Source organism: Tenrec ecaudatus, chromosome 1 (genome assembly GCF_050624435.1).
Source record: "Tenrec ecaudatus isolate mTenEca1 chromosome 1, mTenEca1.hap1, whole genome shotgun sequence".
NCBI lineage: Eukaryota > Metazoa > Chordata > Mammalia > Afrosoricida > Tenrecidae > Tenrec > Tenrec ecaudatus.
In genome coordinates, this window is record NC_134530.1 from 170250288 (window position 1) to 170274311 (window position 24024).

A 24024-nucleotide genomic window follows, 5' to 3' on the forward strand; every position below is an offset into this window, starting at 1 on the left:
AAAGCCAGTGAGAGCCATCCAAATACAAGCCTCTGACATCCTCTCCCGGACATGAATGGACAAGGGACGGTGCTTTACGCATCTCAGATGCCTCCCATAGCGTCCCACACAGAGCCTTGAATTTATGTGCATTAATAATACATCACTGTCAACGGAGTGGGAACAATCTCCCTGCAAGTCCTGCTCCACTGACTCCCAGCCCTGCTGACTTCTTCTCTTCCTCTGCCTGCCTCTTCTCTCTCTCTCTCTCTCTCTCTCTCTCTCTCTCTCTCTCTCTCTCTCTCTCTCTCTCTCTCTCTGTCTGTCTGTCTCTCTCTCTCTCCTTCCTTCTCAGGAGTCCTGGAGTTCAGCTACTAAACTCAAGCTCAGCAGTGCACCACTACCTCAGGAGAAAGATGAGGCTTTCTACTCCCATAAAGATCTACAGTGGCAGTTCTCAACCTGTGGGTCTCAAGCCCTTTGGGGGCCGAATGACTCTTTCACAGGGGTCACCAATTTATAACAGTAGCAAAATTGCAGTGATGAAGTAGCAATGAAAATACTTTGTATGGTTGGGGGTCCCCACCACACGAGGAACTGCATGAAAGGGTGGCGGCATTGGGAAGGTGGAAAACCCCTGCTCTAGTCTCAGAAACCCACAGGCGTCATTGTACCTTGCCCCAGGCAGTCTCTGTGCGTTGGGATCAACCAGATGGCAGTGAACTTGGGTGTCTGCTTCTCTCCTAATAGAATTTCACCCCTAACGTATAGGGCTGGTTGTTATGGTAGGAGGGGCCATCTCTACAAATGTATTTATATACCGTAATATTGCCCCAGGGTAATTTAGTCTAGCCATCCCCAACATCTTTAACATGTCCAACTGCGATTTTCCAATTCTCTAAATCATAAGATTATTGGCTCAAGTACCTCTGATTTCGTTCCACTATCCATCTGGTCAGAACAAAGATGCCTGGTGGTGTAAAGTGTTCAAAACCACCAGCCACTGCTCAGGAGGAAGATGAGACCTTCTACTCGCTCCTATAAGGATTGACAGCCTCAGAAACCCACCATGGGCAGCTCTACCCTGTCCTATAGGATGGCTACGACCTAGACCCACTCGATGGCAGTGGGTTCGCGGCAATACGCGAAAGGGGAACCCGGGTGCCCGGGTCCTGCCTACCGGAGAATCCGCTCGAACTCATCCCGGTCCCGCTGCACCTGAACAGCCAGCGTGTGCTCCTTGAACGCCACTTGCTCCAGCCGGCTCTGCTTCAGCATGGCCTCCGTCTCCAGCCTCTTCTGAGCCTTTTCCTTTTCCTTTCTGCGCCATTCTCGGTCCGCAACCTCCTGGTTGCGCTTGGCCCGCAAAGCATCCTGAGAAAGCAGGGGGTGGGGAAGAAAGGGATCGGGGAGGGTGCAAAGTCACTTCCGGTGGCTGCAGATGCCTTTAGGAAGCCGCCTCCTGGCAGGCGTGGAGGGTCTGCTTTGGGACGCCCCATCAATGTTGCTAGCAGCAAATTATTCTCAGGGAAGGGGATGTGGGGGGCGGGGGGAATGAATGAAATCCTGTCTTAAAACGTTCAGGTCAGAAGATACCCTGCAGGGCAGGCACCTTGTCCTTCCACCCCACTCAACCCACTTCTTTCCCTGGACCTCGAACACCTTCCCAGGCAGCCCTGCAATCGATTCTAATTTTTAAAAACTGCTAATGACGGAGATGCTGCAGCTTCCCCCTGGTGACACACTGCAGTCAGTGGTCAAGGTTGAAAGTCGTTGTTGGCGAAGCATCCAAAGACTTTCTCTTGGACCAGGAGCACATGGTGCACTGCTCAGTCCTTGCTGCTAGAGACAACTGGGGGGTGTGGGGGGCAGGCCCACCCTGTGGCCCTCAGACGACTGAATGCTGGATAACTGTTGCCCCCTCTCTCGTCTCACGCCTCTGCCGGGAGCTCACCGTCCAGGCTGTCCCAGGAGAGCCAGGCGGGTGGGAAAGGGGAAGGGCATCAAGACAGCGTGGGCACCTGTTCGGCCTGGTAATCTTGGGCCTTCTCCTGCAAGGCCCTCAGCCGGGTGATCTCCTTCTCCTTGTCCCGCCGGATCCGCTCCTGTTCAGCCTCGAACTCTGCTTCTCGAGCCTGCCGGGCAGAAAAGGCAAGGTAACTAAAGAAGACCCGCTCCCAGGAGGCTGGCGTCGCAATCCCTGGGTGGCCCAAGTGCTTACACCCCTGACTCCCAGTCTCAAAGTGGGAGGTTCAAACCCACTCAGAGGCATGTTGGAAGCCAAACCTAGTGAACGCTTTGAAAGAGCCGCAGCCTTGACAACTCTACGGAGCAGCCGGACTTTGCGCTCATAGGTCAGCGGGAGTCAGCTAAGCACCACCTCATGTAGAGAGAAACAAAGTCCCTACACAGAGCTCCCATAAAGTCCAAGGTCGCCCCTGCTACTTCTTGGTTCCCTCTAAAAACCTGACACACTGTGGATTCTGACTCACAGCAACTCTGGAAAGGGTCGATCTTGATGGGAGCAGACAGCCTGCTGGTCTTCCTTCAAGGTAACAGCTCAGGGGTTTGAACTGCCGACAGCACCATCGAGGTTCCTCATAAGACAGGGCACCCTTGAACTTGGCAGTACCCGAACAAGAAACTACAAATATTTGCAGAATGCTTGGTGGTTTTCATGTGTGTTATCTGAGATGCTATTTCATGAGACAGTCTTGGTGAGGAGTCTGGCATGCCGAGTGCTGATCTCAACTGCAGGGATTGCACAGCTAATGAACCACCCCCAAAGAAGCTGATCCCAGGTCGAAATGCCAGGCTCTTCTCTCTACTATTACATCGCAGGCCATGTCAGGTTGCAAGGCCACTGGGCCAAGTTCCTGCCTGTCTAATAAAGCACAGTGCGTGGAGAGGTTATCTCTTCAGACCCTGGGCAAAGGTCCAAACATGCCTCCTGCAGTCCCACGGCGTGTGACAGATGCCCAGGAAATGAACCAGAGTTGGCTCCCTTTACCACGTCTCTCCACCACCCTCTCTGCCGGGCAGTCATTCGACACTGACTTGCCTATTGCTCAGATAGTAGAAATTAGGCCGGGTTTACTAGAGAATCAAATCCAAAGGCACTCATATGTGTGTTAGAGAGAACTTTACATCAAGAAGTAATGATGCATCAATAAGACATTCCAGCCCAGTCCAAATCAAGTTCATAAGTCCGGTATACATTCCACTTCAGACTTGGACAGCACGTGCAATGCTGCCAAGTACAGGGATATCACAGGCCAAGGGGTGGGAAGTATTTGGGATCCAATGGTGATAGAAGTATCTCAGTGCTGGTGTGAGTCTCCACATGGCTCCTCCAGCTCCAGGGCTCTGGCTCCATCAACATAGCTCCATGTGGCTTGTCAGCAGGAAGAAGAAGCAGAGGGACTGTGTGTCCCGTCTCCAGGGAGGAAGACAGGAGTTCGCAAAATCCTCACGAGAAGGCCACGCCCACACAGAGGCTTCATTATCGACCTGACTGACAGGCTAGACTCCACCCTTCACTCAAGTTGACAGGAGATTACGAAACTGCCACACACGTCAATAAGATTCCAAATGCCAGCAGAGCTTCTAAATTAAGACAGACTTGGAAGAGAGGGCTGATACCTAACTTCTGAAAGTCAGCCTGGGAAGTCCTGTGAGTCGGCATCACAGCAGACTGCGGGCTGACATGGTGCTGGAGGACGAGGCCCCTAGGTCGGCAGGTAGGTACTCAAACACACAGTGGCCACGGCCTTGACATGGAGCATGCCAATAATCGAAAAGATGGCGGGCCAGGCGATGCTCGGTTCTGCTGCCCATGAGTTAAAGCTGACTCAATGGCAGCTAACGACCAGTTCTCTAAAATAATGGCTGTATCTCTACAAAGTTACCAAATTCCGCTTAATGGGGCAGGTTGGGTGGAAATGGGATTTTTCCCACGAGGAATAACCCGTAGGCCCTCATGCTACTGGCCACAAACTCAAACTCCCTGCCCATCATGTCCATTTTGACGCACAGCGACCGGTCCCATCTCTCCAGTTTCCGGAAAAGCCAATGAGTTGCCTGACCGTGAGCTGTGCCCAGCTGTGTGTAGAGCTAGTTCCTCCGGTCACTTTGCAGGGAATTCTGGGTGCTTTCACAAGCAACCTCTGCCCGTACCTTGGAAATGGATGTCCTGGCTGCAAAAACAGACCCCACCATGAGGGCAGGAGAGGACCTGTGACACAGTTAGACACTTGTTCTTGTTCTGTTGTCGGGTGCCATTGAGTCAGTTAAGACCCACAGCGAGCATAAGCACAACCGAATGAAACACTGCCCAGTCTCACAAGTGTTCCTCTGCTTGAGCCCCCAGTTTCAGCCACCGTGTCCGTCCATCTCCTTCAGGACCTTCCTCTTTTTCACTGCCCCTCCACTTTACCAAGCATGACGTCCTTCTCCAGGAGCTGGTCTCTCCTGACCAAAGTATTCAAGATGAAGTCTCACCATCCTGGCCTCTCAGGGACACTCTGTTGTACTTCTTCCAAGACAGCCTGGTTTGTCCTTTCACAGAGGATGCAGGCACAAGCAAGTCCCTGATCCCTTTGCAGGCTTCAGTCCCTCCAGGCTCCACCCTGCCCATGTCCTTCCCTCGTAAGAAGACAAGACTTTCTCTTCTGCTCAGAAGTTGAGGGTGACTGCTCATCATCCCTCGCTTACCGCTTTGCCCAGCGTTGAAGGCATCCCAGCAACCGCTCTCAGCAATCTCTCTCTCTCTCCTTCTCTCTCTCTTTCTCTCCCTCTCTCTCTCTTGCTCTGTTTCTCTCTCTCGTCAGTCTCTCTCCTTAGTCAGCAAACCACTCGCCATTGTCACCCCTCCATTTAGGCAAATATGAGGGGACTTCAAAATGTTTGTGGGAAGATGGGATGCAAAGATAATGGATTTTTTCCCCATGAGCTTTTCCAAGTCCCTTCGAGGTTCCTGGGGTCCCGACGATGTACGTAGCACCCTTCTCGGTTCTTACCCTCTTTGCGCTTGGTCTGATCCCAGACACACATTGGAATAGTCAGAGCATTTCCAATCAATCAACGAGGATGTGACGCGGTTGTTGTAATGGAATAACTGAGAGCACTCGTAGCGTGCTTAGCACAGAGCCTGTGCACGACTACGTGACACTGAGTGCCGTCATTCCATACAAGCCATCTGCGGCCCCAGTCTTGCTGTCTTAGTCTACTGCCCACACACCCCTGACAGCCAATGGAAAAGCCCCAAACCAAGGCCAATGCACCCAGGTTTTGAGCTTTATTCTCGATGTTTTGCCTTTGAAATTAATGGGCATATCAGATGTACCTTTGAGAAGCACACCTGCCCCTCTCCCTGCGCTTCCTTAGGAATCACTACTGAGGAGAAGCCACAGAGACGTCTCAAGCGATTACTGTGGTCCTGGGACTTGGAGACTGGCAAAGGGGTAAGGACCCACTCACAGAGAGTCCAATAACTTCTTCCTCTCTTTATATAAATGCCTGTTTCCTCCATCTAAACCAGTGGTTCTCAACCTTGCTAAGGCCGTGACTCTTTTAATATACCCCCAACCATAAAATGATTTTCATTGCTACCTTAAAACTGTAATTTTAGTACTGTTAGGAATCAGGTGACCCCTGTGAAAGGGTCATTCAACCCCCAAAGGGGTCGAGACCCACACGTTGAGAACCACTGGTCTAAACTGTGCTAAACCCCGATGCTTGTCTCTGAAGGCCCAGCCCCCAGATCCTAACCATTCCACATCTCCCTTCCACACTTGCAGGCTACACGCACCTGTGCCTGTCTGAGGGGGTTGCTCTCCCCCGGTGCATTTGTCCCTACAGGTCCCACAGTGTGGAAGGGGCTTTATTTTCTGAGTCTAGCACCCATCAGAGGATGGCCAATATGAGCATTTTCAGTTGACTCATAATTCCTGGGGACATAATTATAGAGATCATGAGGAATCCACAAAAACTTCACTTTCACCAATACGTTCCATTTTTTTTCCCTACCCGCACATGATCCTCCTCCCACCTTCTAATCAAAGGTGTTGACAAGGATAATGACACACCAATTTGGGTGTCCTTTTTAGACTAATGAGCAAGTGGAGTGGCCAAGGTGGAGAGAAAAAGAGGGCAAGCCCTAGAATGAACTGGCCTGAATTTTAGAATGAGAACATGACCACCTTTCATTGGAGGCCCTTTGTTCTCAGACCTGCCTCTCCCTACAGCAGGCAGACAGACTGACAGACATGTCCTTCCATTCAGAGGACCCAAGGCATCAAGGGCCGGATTCCTACCATCTTCTTCTTGGTGAACTCCATCACCATCTGGTCTGCCAGTTTCTCCTGTGCCAGCACTTCTGCTTTCTGTTTCTGGTTTTCATCATTGATCCGCTTAATCTCCTCTTGCATCTTCAGTTTTTCTTGGTGCCTGCGTTCCATGTCCTGCCAGGGGAGGGAGGGGGCGAACAGATAGACTCAGAGCAAAAGAAGTAACAAACAAAGATGTTGGCATGGAGGGCCAGAAACACACCGATGGAGGCAGAAGGCCTCTGTGCTGGCCAAGGTCTGATTCCATCACAGCCCTTTGTTTAAACTGTTACAGGAGGGTCCCCAAACACCTCTTCTAACCAGGCCACTTTGCTCCAGCTCCCTGCAACCTGATTTCTTGGTGTCAGCTGACACTGTTGACCTCCATGTACTTGCAGGAAGTTGACACTCTTAAAATTCTACTCAGCATCCCTCCACCACAAGTCATGCTGAATCGTGTCCCCGTCTCCTTTCTCCTGTCTTAACTTCTTTTCTATTTAGACCCCATCGTGGGCTCCGTTCAATAGTGGTTATTAAAATAGGGTTACGCTAATTAAGTACTTTCACTGCATTGAGTACTTTATCTCCACTAGGAGCTTCAAGCATTTCATGGTGGGGCGGGCGAATGGAACTTAAAGACAATGGATTTTTTCCACAAATCTTTTGACACCACCACCACCACCCACCCCCCGACATACATACTATTCAGGCCACGTAAGGATGGTGAGACTTGTCCCGTGGACTTTAGACCTGTTGTCAGGAGAAACCAGTCGCTGGAAAAGGCCACCATGCTTGGTAAAGTAGAGGGGCCATAAAAAAGAGGTCAAGCCTGACCAAGATAAATGAACAACTGGCTCAACTACAGCAACATGTGTCAGATGACAAGGGTGCAAACAGGCTTCGTTCTGTTGACAAAGGGTCACTACGAGTTGGCACCAACTTGCCGGCATCTAACAACAAAGGCTGGAGGGTCAGCGCTGATATCTTTGGTGTACAGATGAGGAAAACCCAGCTCAGGATGCCAATGTTCCCTCTCCTGTATGAGGAAACTGAGGCCCAGGGCCACCCAGCCAATAGACTCCTGGGCCAGAGTTTTGAATCCGGGTCTATAACTTAAAAATTCCCACCTTGCTCTGAAAAGTGATGACCCCAACTGTGGGGAACCGCTCCCCATGGGGGTTCTTTGTGCTTGAGTCGGCACCACACTGCTTGAGATTATTCGCTGCCTTGTGGGCCCTCGGGAGCCCTGGTGGGTGGTAGGTTATGAGTTCAGCTGCTAACTGCTCGGTCAGCGGTTCAAATCCACCAGTAGGAGAAAGATGAGGCTCCCACAAAGAACCGCAAAGGAGCCGTTCTCCTCGGTCCTCTCAGGTCCCTATGAGCCAGGCTTGCTTGCATGGCAGCAGGCTTGGTGGATGTCGCATGGCGAGCTTGTGCCGAAGGCAGGGGAAACCAAAGTGAGAGAGCCAGTGGTGAAAAGAAAAAAGATCAATAAAAACAAAGCCTTAGACCCAGAAGGTCACACAGACAGACGGAGACCAGAGTACCAGTGAAACCCAGAGGGACAAGACCCCTCTGAAGCCCCTTGCTTGCCCAGCCCTGAGACTTAAAAAGCTCACAAAACCACTTCTGAGCTCCAGCAGATGTTCAGGTCACAGAACAGAAGGTCACGGGAACCCGTGTGGCTGGCCTCCATCCCACCTCCGTTATCACATTCCCACCTTTCGCTGCAAACTTCTCTACCTCACCCCCATGTTCCCCCTACCTTACCTTCCCCCCAATACTGTTTCCAGCTGACTCCATCTCTCCAAAGACTCACTCCCCACCTGGCCACCCTGCTCATCTCTTCCTCAGCCCAGCTGCCCAGAAGCTTCCACCGAGCCAACTCTGCTGCCTGTGTTCCTCTTGGACAGCTCCTCCCTGGCTCACCTCACTACCCAGTCTAGGGCGCCTTCCTCCAGATGCCGTCTGACCTGGATCAGCATGCTAACTAGCGGCCTCCTCGCTGGGTGGGCTGCGGTGCTTCCCTTCCTCCCGAGGAAGAGGCAAGAAGGCCTTGTGTTGGGCAGAAGTCCAGCTATGAGCATGCCACCTCTCCCCATCCTCCCACCCCAGTCTCCACTCTGCCCTACACCGCTGCCACTCTCACACTCCTGTTTACCCCTTCCCCCTCCCTCCAATGTGGGGTACCAGCACCTGCAATCGAACGGGTGCAAGGGGGGGGGTTCGTAATTGAGGGGTAAAATGAAAGAGACATCAGACAAGATAAAGCGTGTAAATACTCACCTTCCAGATGGCCATGACCTTAGCAGCCATCTGGGAGGTGAGTGAATATATCTTCAGAGAGAGTGAATGTATTTTCCAATCAAGGCTTATACACACTCAGGGGTGTGCAAGCACCCCTAATTATAGGTAACCACATGTGTAACAGGAAGGGTTGTACAATAGGCATACGTGCAGCAGGGGGGGATGAGCTAAGTGTGTTCACACAATAGGAAGGGGAGGCCCTAGGGGCACACATGTGACAAGATGGGCAGACTCTAGAGTCAGGATGGCAGCCTAACCTTGGTCCTCCCTGAGTTGGCTTGACCTTAGTCTTTGGGCTCTCCTTCAGGGGGACAATCCACTGTCCTTATCAGATGGGAGTGGGCCCTACTTAGAGTGGGACCGACTACAGGGTCTGCGTGCTCTAGATGGCTGATGACCCTCAGGGAGCTGGCCTTGAAGCAGCTGACCTCTAAATGTATGGTCATTGGCCATGTGGCATGTAATAGGGGTGGGGCCAATCTGGGGAATAACCTTTCTGTTTCCCACACTCCTGCCTTTCAAAAGTCCATTCTACCAGCGTTAGAGCTGCTGTGGGACCTCAGGCCATGCTCAGTCTCGCTGACCCTCAAAGCCGATGCGGCCACTGAGCTCTGTAACATCCACCTCCCCACTGTTGGGTCCGTTTGTGGATTCGGCTTGTCTTCCTTGGTTCACCTGACTTCCATGAAACCAAAGGCTTTCTGCGGTTCTCCAACCTCAGACAACCTCTGGGATAACTTCTTCCACTGACTCTTCCCCATCTTCTAGGGAGGTGGGGACGAGCCGGGAGGCTGCCCTTGGACTACCTGAGATGAGGAGGCAGGTCTACGGCCCTCGGAGGCACAGGTTTCTACCTTAAAACTGCCAGCTCGGACTTCCTGGAGACTCAGGGAGTGCTCACTCAAAGGACACTGAAAAGCCCGTGACACCACATGGATACACTGGTGCTGACTCGCTGGGGTGTGGGACTTGCTCTGGGGGGTCTCCGTGAGTCCATCGGCTCCTACTCCCCACAATCCAATTGGGTTTTCCAGTCTGCCTCGTACCTCCCTCCCTCATGGCTGTCTCCCTGGCTCTCCGAAGCCAGGGGCCCCAGTAGCCCCACCAGGCCTCTCAATCCCTTGGCCCCCCTAGTCCTTCTCAAGCAGCTCACGAGCTCTGTGTCCCCTTCTTCCCCGCTCATCGTCCAGGTGGCCATCACCCCCGTCCTCCACATGGCTCCTCGCATCACACACATGCTTTATGGTTACAAGCCTGCCCACCATGAGACCCTGCATGCCCCGCCCCTGCCCCATCACCCACCACCATGAAGTGTACAGGCCAGTGACACCTCAACTCTCCATAAAATGGAGAAAATGTGAACAGTACAGGTGCCCCAAGGTAGACGAGAAAACAGTCAGACAAACCTGGAATGTGAAGCCTGGACACTTGGAAAAGGTCAATGTCACTAAAATAGATCACTTGTGTGTGTGTGATTGTAATACATGTGTCTGTATATATGGTATCCATCTAAATACAGACGAGAGGATTTCAAAAAGCTCGTGAAAAAATGGAACGACAAGAAAATGCACTTTTCCATGAACTTTAAAAAGATTCTGCATGTGGATATGTAAAGGCTTCGAGAGAGAGTGTGGGATTACTAAGAAGCTAAGAAGGTCGGCAGGCATAGGCTCACTTGGATCATAGACCATCCCTGTGCTTACTAACCATCCACAGGGCAAGCTTTCACATCTTGTCACCACATCCTAGCCTCTGTCTGTCTCTCGCCTAACGCACGGCACCTCCCTGCAGAATCAGAGCCCCCTTTCAAATCTGCAATCCCTGACAGAGACGGCGTTCCCAATGAGCAGCAAGATCGACGTGGGCTTAACTGGTGTTTCTATGCACGCCTATAGCGAGCAGTTTCATGTGTTTGTCACCGTATCGTGACTATGTGAGTCTTGCGAAATTGCGCACTACAGGTGAGGAAGCAAGCCCAGGAAGCCCACGCTTACCTCGCTTGCTGGGTACTCTGCCCCTGCTTCGAGACCGGAACAGCCCTTAGCGGTCGGTGTGTGTGCTAGGCGCTGCGCAGTCGGATCTGGCCCACGGCCACCCTGCACACCACACACCAAAGCCCCACCGGGCCCAGCCCAGCCTCCCACGGGCTCTTACGTCTGAGCCACGTGTGTAGATCAAAACAGCCTCAAGAGACGTCACTGCAAACAACAGGTGGACTTTGCTTGGACTGTGATTTGAAGGACAACAAAGCAGCTGGGGAAACCTGAATGTGACTTGCATAGTAAACGGTGCCACAGACTCACGGGGGCTCCATCTGGGCACGGAGGTAGGTGACAAGGGCACCGTTGAAAGACGAAGAATGTGCTTGTTCTTAAGGGGATGCAGGCCGGCATGTTTGGTAGGAAGTGTCAAGGTGCCTGCGCCCGCAATGAAACCCTTTCGCAGCAGCAAACGTGTGTCTACATCTAGTAAGAGACAGGCAGCTAAGACAATGTATTAGCAACGATTACGTCGGGTGAAAGATTTACAGGTGTGGTGCAATTCTTTCAACTTCTCTGTGTGTGAGAAACCGCTCAAAAGGAAAAGCTGAGGTGGAAAAGGGGAAAAGAAATGTTACAGATGTGCCTGCACCTGCCACACACTCCTGCCACACACTAGGCTGAGGGCTTTTGTGCGCTGCAGCAAAGCCAGATAAGGAGAATAAAGGAGGGCCTTTGAAGTCCATTTCGTTTGAGGCAGGGATGTAATCATTTCTTTTGCAATGGATATGCCCACTAATTGTGTTTAGGCTAACAGGAAGGGGGAACAACAAAAAAAAAGGTTTGGCTTCTCAACACAATTAATGACCCAATGAGGTAACAGCAGGAGCCTGGAACGCAGACACTACCTCGGTCCACCCAAGAGTCTGTGATGTCTCTCAGTCACAGAGAGACCATAAAACACCTCTCTGCTTATTTGTGCCAAGCATGCACTCCTCCGTGTACTTTGTGTGTCCACCTGCATGGACGTATCGGTCTCAGACCCCAAGTTCTATCTATCCCAATCCTGGCCCGTTACCCCACCCCCACCTCCCTCCCACCCCCGGCGCGGCGCCACTGACAAGTGGACGTCTCACATGGCAGTAAAAAGCTGGCGTGCCGATGGTGTTGTGAAATGAGCAAGTGCCTGTCAGAAAAATCAAACCACACCCCAGAACCTCAAGGCCTTCCAGGGCTTGGGTGCCCTTGGCTCATGGGACTCGGCGCTTTTCTGGCCAGCACCACCGACCCGCCCCCCGCAACACACACACACACACACCCCGTTACCTTGAGATCCTCCTCTTGGAGCTGTTCCATGTACTCCAGCATCTGCTCCTTCTCCTGCTCCCGCTGCTCGCTGAGCAGCGATCGCTCTTCCTGGTTCCTTTCCATCTGTTCCACAATCTGCCTTCTTCCTCTGCAAGGAGACAGTGGCACGGGGGCTTAGAAACCCAGGCTGTCTGTCCCTCTGCTTCAACCTCCGCCCACACACTCCACCAGGACTGGAGGCCTCACACGGACAAGATGGCAAGCTCCCCAGCAGGGGTAAGCTTCACGGGCCGGACCAAAGTCCTCCCCCAGGGTGGCCTTCTCTCTGCGGAGATCCAGGTTCTGGAGCCCACCCTTCTTAAAATACCTTTTCTGCCTTCCTTTCCCCCCCCAAAGCGCACCCCATCTTATACTACACCTTCTTCCTTCTTGCACGGAGCCAGTTGGCATTGAATTGATTCCAACCCATAGCAACCCCAAGGCAGAGTGCTACTGCTCCACGGGGCGTTCAGAGGCTGCAAACCTCCTAAGTAGATCACCAGGCCCTTCTGAGTTGCTGATCAGTGGCTTTGACCTGCCAACCTTTGGGCTTAGCAGTCCCAGCATGTAGCTCTTTTCGCTACGTAGGGACTTCCCAGTACGTAAAGAGCTCCTAGACTCCTCCCACCTCTCTCAGAAGAGTCACTGGAGCTGTCAAGCCCAAGACTTCCAATTCCTCCCATGCTTCTGCCACCCCTGAGTTTATCTTCTCTTCGGACCCTGCCTTCCCCGCCGAGTCTGGGAACTGTCTCAATCACACCCTAGCTGAGGGAGTTTCTCCACTCAGGACCTCGCCCACTGCCCCCACCCAGCAGTGAGAAGCAGGGAAACCTGGGTTCTAGATTCAGTGCTGCTAGAGACACCACCAACAACAACCCCGGTGTTACTGGAATGACAATGACCTTGAAAGCATCCAGAGAAGATAAGGCCTCTGTGGTCTGTAAGTAAAGACTGGAAGACCAGGGGAACAGACGGGAAGGAGGGGAGATTCGCACTTGAATGGCTCCAGGTGTCCAGAAACAAACAGGAGTGATGAGTAGAAGTCCAGGGAGCCTCCGTGGCATGTGGGTTATGAGTTGAGCTGATAACCACAAAGGTCAACAGTTTGGGACCACCCCTTGCTCCTCCAGAGAAGGATGAGGTTTCCTATTCCTGTTAAGGGTTCCAGTCCTGGAAACCCATGGGGGCAGTCCTACTCTGTCCTACAGGGTGGTCGCTATGACGCAGAATCCACCTGAAGTCAGTCAGTGAGAATGAGTCCAAGTTACAGGGAAGTAGGTTTGGACTCAAGGCAGAAACCAGGTCAGATCACTTAACGCTGCCTCATGAGGCAGAGACTCTCCACCGTTGGAGCTGGACGAATGTTCCACCACGAACTAGTGTTGGGGGCTTACCGTGGCCTATCAGACCCCTACCAGAAGCAGCGCGATGAAAGGGGCGGGCTGTGTTCCGTGCAAGGGCTGTTAATAGAAGCAGGATTATCTCTGCACCTGTTTGTGGTTGCCACTCTAAAGTTCAGACATGACAAGTCTATAATCTACCTGTTCCGGGACTTGTCCTTTACTGCAAAAGAATGGGGTGGGGGGACTAAAGCTTTCCCCCTAGTGTGGAGTCCGCACCCACTCTGGGCCGGACCTTGGCAGGGGCTGGAGTACAGGAATGAGCCAGGCAGGGATCTTGCCTTCAATGAGCCTACAGCCCAGTGAGGGTCACAGAGCCACATGTAAAGAGATGCCCGGGACAGTGCAGGACGCAAATGCCAGAGCCTAAGCACAGAGGGTCAGGGTGCGGAGGGGGCGGTGGGAACTGCCTGCCTGGCGGTGTGAATGTGGTTTCAGGGAGGTACAGCACAGCTAGCTACCCAGGGGGAAGAAGAGAACGCATTTTTAAGGAGAACGAGAGAGAGAAAAAGAGTCTTGGAAGCAAAGGAAGCAGCAAAAACCATGAACTTGTGACAAGGCCTGGGGGGACAGGACAACATGCAGTGCACAGAAGAACACGGTAGGAAATGGGCCGGGCAAGGGCCCCATAGGGAAGCATCTGTGGTCGTCGCAGACATCCGCTCAAAGGTGAACCTTGCCGGTCCACAAAGCGCTCAGATTCTGAGAATCCCTTCGTGAAGGTGTGGAGATGATGACAGAGATTGGCAGGGACCATTTCTCACCTCCTCCCTCTTTGCTGCCCTGTGTGGACCTAAGGACACATGGAAATGGCTTGGGGAGGGGGAAGGGGGGGCATGTGTGAATGCCCAAACTGCCACCTTACCGGATTCGTTCCTCTCTCCTTTTCTGGTCCAGTTCCTCCTGCCTCTGAAGGGATTTCTGCCGCTCCACCTCCATCATCTGGTCCAACCTCTTCTCCTCCGTTTCCAGTTCTTTTTGGATCAGCTGCTTCTCCAGGATTTGGGCATCCCGGATGGCATGACACTTGGCATTGAGGATGACCTGAGTGTGGACGTGAAGTCATGGCACTGGATCTGGGAGTAGAAATGGGGGGACGGGGGGTGGAGGGGCTGCCGTATGGAAGTGTGGACATTGGAAGAGCGGGAGCAGAGTCACTCTGGCTCTGCTAGAGGTGCCCGTGCCTGCTCAGAAGCACAGGAAAGCAGCATGCACCTCCCAAGTCACCCCACATACTGCTTCACTGGACGTGGACTGAGAGCCTGTGAGGGTCTGGAGGCTGTGCAAGGAGAGGCCCAGGCTAGCGTCTTTCGGGGCCCACTGGGTCTTCATCTTTTGGGTGTCATGGATCAATCATCCTTTGGGACTGATGAAACCTATAGGCCCAGCACTCAACAGGATCTACTAGCATAGATACCCATGAAATTCCCTTGCAATCCAGAGTGTCCTGGTCCCCCTTAGGAATTTAAGAACCTCAAGTTAAGAGCCCTATTCTGCTCCTGGGGGAACTAGGACCCGCTGACTGCGGCCATCAGATTGAGGCCATAAAATGGAATCGCCCAGCATGACTCCAGAGGGGATTACAGCAACCACGGCCAGGGGTCCGTCAGAAGAACTAACAAGTAAAAGCTTGCAACACCAAGAGGGGGACCACGTAGAGATGATTTACCGGAGAGACAGAAATTGGAGATGAAGGAGTAGATGAGTCAGCATTTTTCCATTCGATTGGGAAACGAACCACCGTGCAGATGGGTTACAAACCAGGCTCGAAATGAGCCTCGGATCTTTCTGTTCTCGGCTACAAGAAGCACGTTGGGTACTTCATAAAGAATCCAATTGCCTGAACCACCATATGTGGCCAGAATTAAACAAGTGGGATAAAGATGAAAACCAGACCCTCATCGTTGTGAGCGTTTAGTGAGCCACAGGCCAGGAGGCTCTCCCACCTGTGAGCTGGATGAAGCCTGCTTACTAATGTGGTCATCCTTGTTTTACAAATGAACAAACAGAGGCTCGGGAAGAGCACATGACTGGCTCAAGGTCACTCGGCTAGCTCTGAACACGGCAACTACTGGGCAGGTGTAGCTCTCTCCCACCAGCCTCTGACCCCGTCCCCCGACCCCCACCCATCCTTTCCCATCTCCAGTGGCAGCAGTGCTGTCCAGTGGAGAGCCAGAGGAGGGCAGGTGCAGGGAGAGAGCAGAGAGGGAGCGGTGAGCGGTAAGCGCCCACCTTGTTCATGCTCTTCAGCTCCTCCTCCTGCTCCATCCTCAGTGTGTTGGCTCTCTGCAGGAGGTTCTGGGCCCTCTCCTTGGCCACCTCCTCCAGGTCACTGAGCTTCTTGTTGTTCTTGCACACCAGGTCCTTCTGCTTCATGATCTTCTTACGTGACGTCACCGCATCCTAAGGGACATCGGCCGGGTTCCCTGTGCATTGTGCCCTGGACACTAGCTTGGCGACTGCTGGGGACCCAGTATGCTTCCTGCCACGCCCCATCAGCCATCCTAACCCAGAAGGCGGCACAGCTTGGCCTCATTCTCCCTGCTACCCTGACTCTCCGCCACCCCCCACCCCCCACCTGCCACCCCCCAGTTTGCTCCACATCTCAGATATGCCTCTCTGGCCGCCCCTGTGCAACACACACACACACACACACACACACATCCACTCTCTGTTTCAGGGGCCCCTGACTAGAATTCTAGCCCCTCTCCGGCACATTTCCACTCTGCCCTCCCTGCGCTGCAGAGATCGGGGCTGGAGGAGCTGAGCTACCAGCGTGGCTTCCTTCTCCAGCTTCAAGGCCTGCTCCTTCGCCTCAAGTTCCTCCCGGGTCAGGATGTGGGAGGCCCACTTGATCCGCTCGAACTCCTCGGGGCTGATGATAAGGGACTCCCCGGAAGGGTCCTCGGTGGGAACACTGGCAGAGGGAAGGAACAAAGTTAGAGAGATGACAGGCAAGCTCGGAGCACCTGCTTCTGACTCCTCTCCCTGTCCTGTCCCTCCTCAGCATCAACCCCCCCAGCCCCCAGGGAGACACATTCAGGAAGGGCTGCACTCTGTGCTGGGTCCACCAGAAGCGGTGGGGGGGGGGCCGGGGGCATGAAGGAGCATCCCAGGTAAAAAAGAGGTTTTTTAAGTACTTGAAAGGTCCAGCTGGTATGTGACCTTCGCTGTGCTACAGTGAGCCCCCTCACATGCCATCCGCATGGGCCACGCCCAAAGTCCAATACACGGCCGCCTCCTTTGAGGCCCTTTGTTCTGACTGCCTGCGTCATGGGCCGGTTGTGTAGCGTCCGTTTCCTGGGCAAATTACAAGCTCCTTCAGAGCCGGGCTTGGTCTTATTGACGTCGGTGCGCCGGCCCCTGGCACACAGCTTGGCGCAGGGTGAGAGCCCAAACTGAAGCTGGTCAATCGAACTTTAAACATAGCTTCTCTCTCGAGGACAGCACCCGGGGGTGGGGGGGGCAAGGAGACGCCAGACATGGTTGAAATGGGTGCCAGCAAGGACCCCTAAACACCCCTGTCCATTCAGCCCAGGGAGAAGCTCTGAACCCTAAATAGTAATTAAAATCTCTGATCCACAACCCATCAGAGAGTCCATAGGCCTCTCCTTTCTAGCCGCCCAGCGCATTCAACACACCAATAGCTAATTATAATGATTACAAACAAATGACATCCCTTCAAGGTGGGGGAGGGAGTAGCTGGTGGGAGGGGTGAGGTACAGCTGCTTCTGGGTGAGGCAATTTAACAGGCGCACAGCACTGAGACGCAGCTCCTCGGGGACAGGAAGTGGAATCTTGTCTAATAAAACCAGCAGGGGGCGGGGACTGACCGAGTGAGTGGATTGGGGGATTGGCCCCAGACAGCCTTGGATCTGGAATGACAGGAAAGGATCTGATGGGCAGACAGAAGCTCTTGCTGCCCGTCTCAGCCCTCTGAAGCAGTCAGCCACTTCACCTCCGACCTGGTCAGGACTCAACCACGCAAAGGTGGAATTGCTTCTCAGATCCCGGATCTAGCTGCATGATGCCGATCAGGAGTGGTTCAAACCCACTTCCCAGAGCCCGTCCCAGAGAAGCCTCCTGGCTCCTTACCTAGGAGGCACTTTCTGGGAATTCAAGCTTCTACTGGGTGGGGCTAGAGGAGGGCAAACAGTGGCAGAGTTCCACATGAGGCTGCCACAGGACCCACTGAGCACACAGAGCTGACTGACTGACTAACTGACTGACATTCTAAGGCAGGCCTGCACCCAGGGGCAGGTTACTCAGTAAGCAAGGTAAGCAGAGACTTACCTGTGCTCACTTACTAATCGATCGTGCACAAGTTGACATGGGGTGCGCCTCATCTTTAATGGAGTGACAAACATGCGAAATGTTTCACTACAGATTAGGAAGTAAGCACACATCAGCCTGTGTTTCCCTTGCTTATGGGGTACTCTGCCCCTGGCAGGGATTGTGGAGAGGCCTTGATTCTGCAGAAAGGTGCTGTGGGGCTGGGGGAGAGACAGCTGCCAGCCCTCACTAGAAGCAGACCCTTGGATGTGATCCCCAGCCCCCAACATGTGAAACTGTTCAGTAAAGATTCATAAGTAAGCACAAGGAAGCCTGTGCTTACCTAGTTGATTGAGTAATCCAGCACTGATAGGCCTCACACTGGAAGGGGCTGAGCAAGGGGCAGTTCCGATAAAGACGCAGTGCTGAGCTAATCCCAAAGGAACCCCGGGGAATTTCTTCTTCTGGCCGCTGAGCCTGGGAAGAAGCCAGGCAGCTATTAAGCATCTGGTCAGTTTCTCTTTGCTTCATCTTCTTCATGCTGCTGGCAGGAATTGACTCATCTGGAATGTTCCCTTTACCCAAGGCACTACTGGGGACTGAAAGAGGGGACCCTTGCACACTCGGCCCCTTAGGTCCCGTCAGCCACCATGGCGTCAGCTGGCATGGAGGAGACTCCGGCCCCTCGCGCCCCCGTGTGTTTCAGCGTAGAATTGTGCTCTGAGAGGTTTCCAAAACCAGGGTGTTCGGAACACCGGGCCTTTCTCCAAAGCAGGCACAAACTGCCAACCTTTCGATGAGCAGATAAGCACATTGACCATCTGTACTACCCAGGGACCCCGGGGTCCCACAGCAAGCCAAAAGAAGAGGTGGAGAACGAAGTTGGGGATAAAAGGCCGCAGCAAGACTAGATATGAGATGGCATGCAACAAAACAGGCCGTGCTGGAGAAGGGGATCATGGGACAGAGCAATGAAGGTGCATGGGGAAGGATCGGGGAGTGGACTGACAGAGTGACGCCAAGTCATGACCCCTCGCCCAGGAGAGACCCTCCCCAGCAGTGCAGCCTGAGCCCGGGAGAGCAGGGGGCTCGCCGGAGCACTCACACGAGCTCCCGGACCATGTCCCGCGTGATGAGCTGGATGGTCTGTGGCTTGTGCGCCTTGGTGGGCGCCGTGAGCCCTCTCTGGATGGCCTGTTTATCTCGCAGCAGCACAATGGGGCTGTCCCTGGAGGCCGGTGGCAGGGGCTGTGGACCCAAGAAGGACAGTTTAAAAGCTCATTACCCCAATGCCTGCTGGCCAAGCATCCCCTGAGACTTCCAGCCCCTTCCAGCAGGATGGTCCAGGGCAGTCAGGACACTGAGGGAAGAGTGTGGCGTTCCATGCTGGCAGCTCCCCTGAGAGCAAGATCTCTCTCTAAGTCATGCAGATGAATGAACACTCCTGGAGGCCCAGGGCAGGCAGGGGGCTAGCGTGTGTACCCCTTGTCAGAAACCATTGGGCAGGAAAAGTAGATCTCTGATCACTGGGCTCTCCTCCTACCACAATCTGTGGGGGGGAAAGAAGTCATTTTCTCAGTTAGACCCCACTGTGGGTTCTAAGCAATACAGTTTGTTATAGGTAGATCCAACATAGAGTGTCAAGAATGCTTAATCCCTTTCTAATGATTAATTAACTCCAATACACCTAACACCCAACATTCCCCCCCCCCCCACACACACACACTATAGTGTCATTATTGAGGGAATTTGGAATGGGTCTTGAACAGTCAATAGCCTGGTGGGGGTGGTGAGGCAGTCAGTGAGTTAGAATTCTGCAAGAGTATAGAAGAGAGAGAAAATGTGGTCAAGGTTTTCCTGCAAGTGAAGGGTAACAAGAAAAATGAAGTCGCCTCCTTCAGGAAAATGTAAAACCCGGCAAGGAATGTTGTTTGTCACTGCTGCTGTAACTACACACCTTCCTGGAGACAGGGGGACCGCCTCGAAGGAGAGCCTGCCCTGCCCCATCCTGCACCGCCCCTTCCTGAGAACCTGCCTTTGCCTAGCCAGTTCCCCTGAGTGCTGCTGCCACCTGGTGCCCAGTCTCCGCTTCCTGGCGGGCACAGAGAAGTGCTGCCACACAGGGCACTTCTGCTCCCTACTGCCGAGAGCCCTGCCTTGACTAAGGCCCAGCAATAAGGTCAAAGAGAACGGCCCAGTCACTGGCATTTTGTTGACTGCCTGTCCACCCCCCCACCCCCACCCCCCCACCCCACCCCCGTGGCTAGCCAGCATGAGACCCCGTGAAGACCGCTGTGGCCAATTCCAAAGAGATCTTTGCTTTAACCGGAACTCCTCTGTGGACCTCAAGCACAAAGTCTGCCTGCAGTGAAACAGCATTGCTCTGGATCTTCACCTTACCAGGGAGGAGTCTTCTCCATGAACAGAGCTGCCGGCTCCTCCTTCCAGAGACCTCCGGAAAGTCCCTTTTGGCTCAGAGCAAGGAGGGTATGGAGCAGGGATGGGCAGTAACTCTTCTCCCCACTCACCCCACCCCTGTGCCAGATAATCCCTGGTCTCCACTGGCACGTTTCTCTCTCTCTCTCTCTCTCTCTCTCTCTCTCTCTCTCTCTCTCTCTCTCTCTCTCTCTTCCCACCTCTAGACTTTAGATGTACCAAAAGGTAGCTCTCTGCCTCTCCTTTTCTGAACTAAAAGAGTTGCCAACCCCTTAATTTGGATGACACTTGCCCTCAAAGCTAACTGGCTGTTTTGCTGAGCCAAGTTTCACCCCCATGGCTCTTCTTGGCTGGAGGGGGAAAGGGGTTGCTTGGAGTCTGCAAGCTTGGTTCCCCCAAACCAAAACCCTCGGCTGTCAATTCCAACTCAAAACAGCCCTATAGGACAGCGCAGACCCCTATATGCTTTCCGAGGCCGGGAAACTTTATGGAAGCAGACCGCCACACCTTTCTCCCACGGAAGGACTGATGTGTTTGAACCGCTGACCTTCTGGTTAGCGGTGGGGCATTTGGAACACTGCACCTACAGATGCTCACATCCCGTGCTCTCACTCAACAGCTACCGGGCTCCCTGGAGCTGAGCCTCGGCTTGGCCATTGTAACAGCTGTTACATGCTGTGCTGACAGGAGGGCTTCAGGAGCTCCCGTTGACATAAGCCCCACTAGAGCTACTGTGAGAGAGGGACGATTTGCCCAGTGCTACCTTTGATGGCATAGTGGTTATACATTGGGCTGCTCACCACCAGGTTCAGCAGTTCGAAACCACCAGCCGCTCCAAGGGAAAAAGACAAGGCTTTCTACTCCCTTAAAGAGTCACAGTCTCGAGGACTGGGGTCCTTGCATGGGAGAGGAAGCAGAGTGGCCACCCCAGGACTCTCTGGAAGTGGTGGTCAATGAAGCTTGAGGGGGAACTCCTGGCTCGGTGGGTGTCCAATGGAAAGGGACCCAGGATCACCACACATGTAGTACCACAATGCCCACCTTGCAGCTGCAGGACAGGTTCTGATCCATAAAGCAGGGATCTGGAACTTGGAAGAATTGATCCCCTCTGGCATCGATCCCCATTTTTAGAGTCAATAGAACCCAATGGAAGATCGAACTGTGTAGGGCAAAAACTCATGGGTTGCACCGCAAGGGGGAACTGTTCTCACATAGACTCCTCATACCGTCAATGTCCGGAGTGCCGTGTCCTTGGGGAAGTTGATGACGATAATTGTGCAATGGACTTACAACCCAAGGGGGTGATTGACAATGCTGTACTTTTTGTTTATATGGGTTTTTGCTTTCCTGCTTGTAGCTTGCTTTTCTTTCTTTCTTTCTTTTTGGGTCTGTGTGTTCAGTTTGCTTGATTGCTGGTTGGCTTATGGCTGATATTGATGGAGTTGGTCTTACAGGGTTTTGATTGTGTCATATTACAACTCCCAAAGTAAACCTGAGAAATGCAAGCCCCATGGACAAGCAGAGGGAGTCTGGGTTCCTACTTAATTCTAGCTTCAATTAGTTCTGAGAACATGGCCCTGCTCGATACTCACCTTTATGAAATGATCACTGAAGATAAGGGTGCTACAGCAAAGTGTGGTGAAGAAAGCAGATGGTGCCTGGATATCAATTGGCATAGTGTATGGGGACTTAAAGGCTTATATTCAAACAAGCAGCCATCTAAGCAAGGAATCAACTAAGTCCACTTGGAAGAAGCACACCAGCTTGTGTGATCCAAAGATGACAATTACAAACTCAACTATGGTGAAGAAAAAAGTAACAGAGCTAAAATTATGAATACCCAATTTGGAGAAGACTATGGAGGACATTGGGAGCCCAAAACCCATCTGCAGAGTGTCTGATCAGACTGAGCCTCTGGCAGATCCCCTGTAGCCACAGGCAAGAGCCTTACTAGCGGGCAGAGACCATTGTAATCTTGATTATGCTGGATCGAACCCCATACTTGGCCAGTTGACCTCCCTACAGACCCAACCTAAATTTGTTCTGGATGTAAGTGTTCCATGACAGAAATCTCTTCCTTGTCTTTTTTGGGGGTCTTTTCTTTCTTACTCGTTATTTGTATTTTTGTCTTTATATTAGTATTTTATCCTTACCACATTGTTTCAATTTTGTTTTTTATTGTTTCTGTTGGGTTTCCCAGTTTGTGAAGCACAGGAGGGGTGGATGCATAGAGACAATAACTGATATAAGGGTTTATGGGGTGTGGGTGGATGGTAGGGAGGGAGGGAAAATTCAGGAGCAAATAATGAATATGGAAGGGGGTGGGAGCACTGGAACTGATCGTGACTGCACAACTCATTTTAACAGTGATTTAACCCTGGGGAGGAGTAAATGTTCTAAATTTGGTGTGGTAATGATGGTCCAATTCATCTTGAAATGAGTGAACAATTGAACTATTGAATTGTATTATATGTAAATTATGTGCCAATAAAACTCTTTTTGGGGAAAAAAAGTCTCAGAAATTCGCAGGAGCAATTCCACCCTATCCTATTGTGGTAGTTATATAATCATTCATCAATTTGAAAAGATTAAGAGTGAAGGGGTGGAGTCCAGCCTGTCAATCAGGTCATAGCCAATGAGGCCTCTGTGTGGGCATGGCCTTCTCCTGAGGATTCTGGGAACTCCTGTATTCCTCTTTGGAGGTGGGAGACACTCTCTCTTGGCTTACTCCCTGGGAGACATTGCAGCTGACAGGACACATGGAAGTACACTAGTGCCCTGAGCTGGAAGAACCACAGAAACCCCCGGCCAGCACTGAGATGCTTACACCGCCACTGGATCCACAAGGCTTTCCACCCACCGGCCTATGATCTTCTGCATTCAGCGTCATTGCATGTATTGTGTGGGTCTGAAGAGGACTTTATAAATTGGTATTGGACAGGTGGTCTAATATCAGACTTATGGGCTTGATCTGGACTGGGCTGGGACGTTTTCTTGATATTCAGTAGCTCTTGTATATGAACCTTTTTCTCATAAATATATATATATATATATATATATATGAATTTGTTTTTCTACTCTACCTAGACTAACACACCTATAGTCTAGGGCCATCATGAGTTGGCATTGACTCAATGGTAAGGAGTTACATTCTGTGGAGCTCTGTCCCAGGCACTGGGACGTCCACGTAGCGGCAGCCTGGAGGGGAATAACAAAGTTTACCTTGATGCCTCCAAAGAGGCTCTCGTCCACCTCGGAGCTCATAGCTTTGGTTCGATAACGAGTTTTATTTCTTGACCTGTTGGAAGTGGTAGATTCGGAGCTCAGGACACCAGATATGCTCAACGGCTGGAGGGAAAAAAACCAGACCATTCGGGGTCATCAGTACTGAGTGACATTTGACCCTGGGACACAATAAACACTTCTCCAGCCCAGGCTGGGACAGTGGGGGCGTGTCAAACCAAAACTCAAGGGAAGCACCTGAGTGAACCTTCAACTGCAGGGGGCACCGAGCAGCAGGTGGACAACAGCTGCACAGACGCCTTTGGGTGGGAGCAAGACACAGCAGCCGTGTGAAAAGGACCCCGAGCCCCGAAGCGAGGAGGGCCCCATTGGTCACGTGATGCGAACGCAAGGCGAAGGGGATGGGAGTGGGAGGCAGCAGTTCCCCTCGTTTCCTGCTCAGTCCGTTTTCCACAAGGACAACCTCTTGGAAGGTAATCTGGACGCGTCTGCTCAGAAATGTAGCGCGTCCTCTTCCCCTCCAAACTTCTCCACTTCACAAATGGTATTCTCACTCTCCTGCCGCCCTGTTTCCCCAAGCTGACCAGGTTCGAGTAGAGATCAGAGGATTCTGAGGCTGGATAAGCACGCACCTTGCCCACAGCCGGGCAGATGGTTGCTGCCTAATGAACGCCTGTGGGTGATTTTAAGTGATTACCAGCTACCATCAAGCAAACTAGTTCATCTTGCCCACGA

General features: G+C 52.5%; 1 protein-coding gene across 1 annotated transcript in view; it reads right to left on the bottom strand.

The window, feature by feature from the left end:
- Positions 1-24024, bottom strand: part of CFAP45 (cilia and flagella associated protein 45) — a 34193-nt gene that overhangs the window by 4379 nt on the left and 5790 nt on the right. Inside the window, exons 2-10 of the mRNA XM_075540433.1 lie at positions 23269-23394; positions 18716-18858; positions 16111-16255; positions 15571-15741; positions 14204-14382; positions 11918-12047; positions 6294-6440; positions 2001-2114; positions 1160-1353 (exon numbers count right to left, since the gene is read on the bottom strand). Coding sequence (XP_075396548.1) covers positions 1160-1353; positions 2001-2114; positions 6294-6440; positions 11918-12047; positions 14204-14382; positions 15571-15741; positions 16111-16255; positions 18716-18858; positions 23269-23394 — 1349 coding nt within the window. The remainder of the gene's footprint in view (positions 1-1159; positions 1354-2000; positions 2115-6293; positions 6441-11917; positions 12048-14203; positions 14383-15570; positions 15742-16110; positions 16256-18715; positions 18859-23268; positions 23395-24024) is intronic.